At 34.5% G+C, this 5,414-nt stretch overlaps 1 protein-coding gene across 1 annotated transcript; it reads right to left on the bottom strand.

The window, feature by feature from the left end:
• Positions 1-306: 306 nt before the first annotated feature.
• LOC116118767 lies at positions 307-1,815 on the bottom strand. Its single transcript, XM_031404741.1, has 4 exons — positions 1,384-1,815; positions 822-1,103; positions 559-725; positions 307-451 (listed from the first exon to the last, which is right to left on the bottom strand). The coding sequence occupies exons 1-4, from the start codon at positions 1,813-1,815 to the stop codon at positions 307-309; spliced, it is 1,026 nt and encodes a 341-aa protein (XP_031260601.1).
• Positions 1,816-5,414: the final 3,599 nt, after the last annotated feature.

The following is a 5,414-nucleotide window of genomic DNA, read 5'->3' as shown; positions in this document are numbered from 1 at the left end:
TGTTGTGTGTGCTACATCTGCCCAGAATTTAAGAGGCAGTTTAGAGCTAGACATGATGCTTATAACCTTTTCCAAAATGGTTCTATTCATCCTCTCACAAAGACCATTTTGTTGTGGGGTATTCCTTACTGTTTTATGTCTCACAATTCCATGTATCCTACAGAAACTGTCAAATTCTTCATTTACAAACTCTAGACCATTATCAGTCCTAAGCTTCTTTAACTTATTTCCAGTTTGTGTTTCTACCATGACTTTCCATTCCTTAAACCTAGAGAATGCCTCATCCTTGGTTTTATGGAAGTAGATTCACACGTATCTAGAAAAATCATCAACAAAACTAATGAAGTATCTACATCCTCCAAGTGAGTAGTGCCTAGATGGACCCCAAACATCTGAGTGAACATACTCAAGTGGTAAACTTGAGTAGTGTTGACCAAATTCAAATTTAACTCTACTCATTTTTCCAAAGACACAATGTTCACAGAAAGTTAGACTTCCAATCTTATCCCCACACAGCAGGTTTTGCTTGCCTAGTTCTACTAAGCCCTTCTCACTAACGTGTGCAAGTCTTTGATGCCACAATGAAGTTCTATCTTGAACTCTGTTGACCCAACAACAGCAATCCCACTCTCCACTCTACCCTTTAACACATATAACCCATTTCTCTTCTCAGATTTCATAACAACTAGAGATCCTTTCATAACACTAAGGCTGCCATTTGCTGCCTAATAGCTAAACCCATTAGAATCTAAGGTTCCTAGTGAGATTAAGTTCCTTTTTAGGTCAGGAATATATCTAATGTCTGTGAGAGTTTTAGTTACACCACTTTGAAGATTTAGCTTAACTGTACCTTTTATATGACACACAACATTATTCCCCATCATAACTTTCTCACCATCTAAAGGTTGAAATGAGCTGAACCATTCTCTATTTGGTGTCATGTGGTAGGTACACCCTGAGTCTAGCATCCATTCCTCACTAGTTTTACCCTCGGAAATAACTAAAACCTCTGAACTTTCATATCCCTCAGATGCTAAACCAGCACTGCCTCCCTCACTATCTTTTTCAGATTTCTTCTTGTTCTTTCTCTTAGGACAATCTCTCTAAAAATGACCCTCCTTATGGCAAAAGAAACATTTTCTATTCCCTAACCTAGATTTTGACCTGTTCCTATTTTGCCCTCCCTTTTTCCAATTCTTCCTTTCTGATCTCCCTCTAACATTAGGGCTTTCACCATCACCACTATTTTTATCTCTCATCCTATTTTCACTGTCCTTGGTAGAAATAGCCTCCTACGTCTCCTAACTTCAATGTTTGTCTACCATAGTTAAGGGTTTCCATAAAATTAGAATATGATTTAGGTAATGCATTCAACAGGATTACTGCCTGATCCTCATCATTAATGTCTACAGAAATACTTTCTAGATCCTGAATCACTTTCAAAAAATCATCTTTATTATCTTTTAAAGATTTCTGCTCATCCATTTTAAAGCCAAACAACCCCTGCTTTAAAAATAATCTATTAGGGACAGTTTTAGATCGATAGAGAGAATTTAACCTGTTCCAGATTTCATCAACAGTCTTCTCCTTCTTGACCTCTTGAAGGACTTTGTCACCCAATCCAAGGATCAAGGATCTTTTGGCTTTGTCTAGCATTTCCTGCTTCTTGGAAGCTGTCATAGTCTCTGGAAGTTCAGTCTCTTCCTTTAGGGCTAGAGGTAGCCCTTCCTTGATCAGTACTGCTTCCATCTTCATTTTCCACAGACCAAAATCATTCTCACCTGTAAACTTTTCAAGTTCAAACTTAGTGGACATGATTCGAGTTTAGCCTAAAAAACTGGTCACAGAATACTCAAAACAAAAACAGAACACTTTATGAAGCCCTGAACCAGGCTTTGATACCAATCTGTTGGATTTTGAACCGAGTTTCATATATTACAGTTCTATGCCTAACTAATCAACTGTGTAACAAGATGATAATCACAGATTCCAGTTCTCTGTTTAACTACCAATCCCCAAACATGAAAGTAATCACAGATTAACAACAATGAATCATCCAGAATTTAAACAAACAACAGATCAAGTAAAGAGATAAAGATCAACACAATGAATTATAGTGGTTCCGTTGGGTAGCCTACATCCACTCTTCAAGGTGCAAATAGGATGTCATTACTATCATAGTCAAGTAGACAATTTATAGAGTATTGAACAAAGAAAACAGAATGAGCAAGGAAGAATACAACCCGAAGAAACCCTAGCTTTCTTCTCTTTTCCCCTTGCTGCGAATCCATATCAAATGGAATCAATTTATACACAACTCATCTCCAGGATCAGCCTCCACTTGGAACCCCAAGGATTTCCAGTTGTAGATGAGTAACAGATTTTGTCTCCCATTAGCACATTCTGGAACAAATGAAGTTAGAGAAGAGAAATGAGGGTTGGATCGAATGAGTTGTAAAAACCCTCTTTAGCTCATCATAAAATGACGTCGTTGCACCCTTTGACTCACCCAATTTTAATTGACTCTACCATGGCAAAACACAAGCCACGTCACCACACTACAGAAACAATAATCTAACCGTCATCAATATTTTTCTTGGAATCATTCAAGACCTACTTAAAAGAATTTCTAGAAAACAATTTAGTTTATAGTTTGTTAAAAAGAACTAATAATTTTTAAATTTTTTTTTAAGAATCATAATGCGACTCTAATCAATTAATACTGTATGGAATCTAAACTTGATTTTGGATAAATAATTAATAATATTCTTAGTTCTCCTGTTTCACCTGTTGAATGTCAGGTTGGCTTGAAAATCTTATTTATTTTAGAAAGGTTATAAGAGGACGTATACATAGCTTAAGCATTGAAAAACCCCATTTCAATTTGTCGTTTATACTATCTACCCTGTAATTAAAATACCATCTTTGAAATAAGAGTCATGAGTTTTTGTTTCATGAATTGTCATGTAAATTTCTATTTGGGAAAATAATTTATTAATTATTACTCATACAGACATACAGTATTTGCAAAAAGGAACTCATCAAAATTCCATTTGATTATTGATTTTTTTCTGAATTAAAGAAAAGCTCTCCGAAGTATTTAAAATGGTAAATTATTACTGTTATCATTATCAATTAAGTAAATAAATATTGAGTCCCCTTAACGTTATGAATAAAATTAATTTGGCAAAACATGAGCAGGTAATCGTATTGATCTTTTTGTATTGTGATTTATGATCGCAGTATAACATAGTTTTTTCGAGCAACAAGTAAATCATAAGCTTGTCATAAACAGGCATCATTTTACCTATTAAGAAAAAATGTCACACAATATAGAGAAATAGAAATTAGAGAATTAAGAACACAATCTCACAACACAAGAATTAAGTAGAAACTCCAAAATGGGAGAAAAAACCACTGTTGTTGCCAAAGACAACCTGAGAAGATTCACTATGTGAAAAAGATTACAATCACTCATATTCTTAGTAAACTTTCTCTCACCCAAAACAAAAAGAATAATTTCACACAAGAGAATTTCACACACAAATTCTCTAACTCAAAGCTTAACATAAAACTTCAAATTTTCTTTCCTTTAGATACCCTACTCTTTTTCTTTGGGATACCTAAAACCCTAACCAATGCTCCCAATTTATAGCCTTCAAGAGCAAATCATAGCCACATATTTCACTTGGTTAAATCTCCACCACTTATTTAAAACATTTGAGTCAACTCACTTCTTAGGCCATACTTGGGCTTTGATAATGAGTCCAATCCAACAATATTTTAATTAGCCAACATGTGCAATTTGCACGACAATCTCCACCTTGGCTAAATAAAAATAATTGCCACAGCTTTCGCTACACAACATCATCTTCACAAACAGTCATAATTCTTGTTGTAGAAAATTATCATACTCTACCTTAGAAAAGTACACATACTTGGAATCAACCAACCTAAGATTTTACCTCGGCATATGTCAAACAAATTTGCTGAAAAATTATGATGCAACTTCCACGTTGGCTTTCCAGGAAGTTTATTAGCCATTGACACCAATCTCACCACACAACTTGCATCAATGCCAACCAATGCCCGTGTGCAAAACCCGCTAGTAGTGACACATCCTCTTTCATAGCAAATTTGGTGAAAAAACCGTATTGTGGCAAGCGCAAAATTATAAAAAAAAATCTTTCCATGGCACGATCCCTTTTACCCAAGATCATGATTTTGACATGATAATCAACATAAAATTAAATCAAAACCATACAAGGTTTGATCTAATATCTTCGTTGGCGGTTCCTTTGGATGTCTCCGATTAATCGCTATCAAACCAATGCAGGATTGAGTCCGTCGGTATCCACATGAAGGCAGGCTCGGGATCACCCTAAGATTAATTGCTAGACCAATCTTAGAGCTTAAGGAAGGGAGGGGGAAATTAAGAGAATAAAATTCTCTTGGTGGCTAGGGTTTGGGTGTGAGCTTTTGGGAGAAGGAGAAAAATTAATCTAATTTTTCTTAAAAGAGTTCTCTCAAAAATCTCTCTTTAATTAAAATCCATTGTCCCTTTATATAGCCAACCCCAAACTAGAATCCTACAAGGATTATGAATCCTTGATTTCCAATTTGGTTTGGATTGCAATCTTCTTAATTCCAATTTGAATTGGATTGCAATCCTTTATATTAGGATAAGAATATCTCTTAAGATATTCTCCTAAATATGAATTTTAATTAAATAAATATATTTATTTATTTAATTCCTATATAAATACATATTCTAATTAAATAAATATTTCTATTTATTTAATCCATAGATATATATATCATATTTAATTTTGGATTTTAATATATTTAATTTAAATTAAATATATTCCTTCATATTAATAAAAATTAATATTAATCTAATTTTGTCAAAATTCCTCCAATATAAATATTGGATAATGGTGCCAACCCTAGCAAAATTACCAAAGTGCCCTTTTTGCCCATAATGATGAAAAATGCCCATAGACTCCCAAATTATCGAAATACCCTTTTCGGTCCAATGACAAGATTGTCCTTTCATTTCCATTCTTCACTTAACTACCTTTTATTTGTGTGACCTGAAGGCTATCTACTTTGTTGGCAGTATCCTGATAACTAATTAGGTATCAGCCAATTAGTGTTTTCGTACGCCAATCAAGATTGGCCTCTAGTAAGGCATCATGATTCCCCGGTAAGCAAAGATTCAACGATCAAGCTTTCCTTGTCTACGGTATGGTTATTGTGCAATTCGTTCAATTTCATCATCTTATATCTCATCAAGGTTTGAGGTACAGAAGTAGTGTCTACTTCAAAACTATTACCTTGACCTGTTGTATATTCGGTTCTTGAATCTAACGACTATATGAGATTGGATTCGAGCACCAACACAATTCCACTGT

The sequence above is a fragment of the Pistacia vera genome, unplaced genomic scaffold (assembly GCF_008641045.1).
Source record: "Pistacia vera cultivar Batoury unplaced genomic scaffold, PisVer_v2 Contig859, whole genome shotgun sequence".
NCBI classification, from domain to species: domain Eukaryota; kingdom Viridiplantae; phylum Streptophyta; class Magnoliopsida; order Sapindales; family Anacardiaceae; genus Pistacia; species Pistacia vera.
Note: the sequence above shows the minus strand (reverse complement) of the source record. Positions and strands in the feature narration are given on the sequence as shown.

Coding starts and splice junctions, on each gene's coding strand:
- LOC116118767 (XM_031404741.1), bottom strand. CDS start 1,815: ATGTCCACTAAGTTTGAACTTGAAAAGTTTACAGGTGAGAATGATTTT. Junction 726..821: donor AGCTAAATCTTCAAAGTGGT/GTAACTAAAACT, acceptor TTTAGCTATTAG/GCAGCAAATGGCAGCCTTAG. Junction 452..558: donor GGCATCAAAGACTTGCACAC/GTTAGTGAGAAG, acceptor AAAAATGAGTAG/AGTTAAATTTGAATTTGGTC.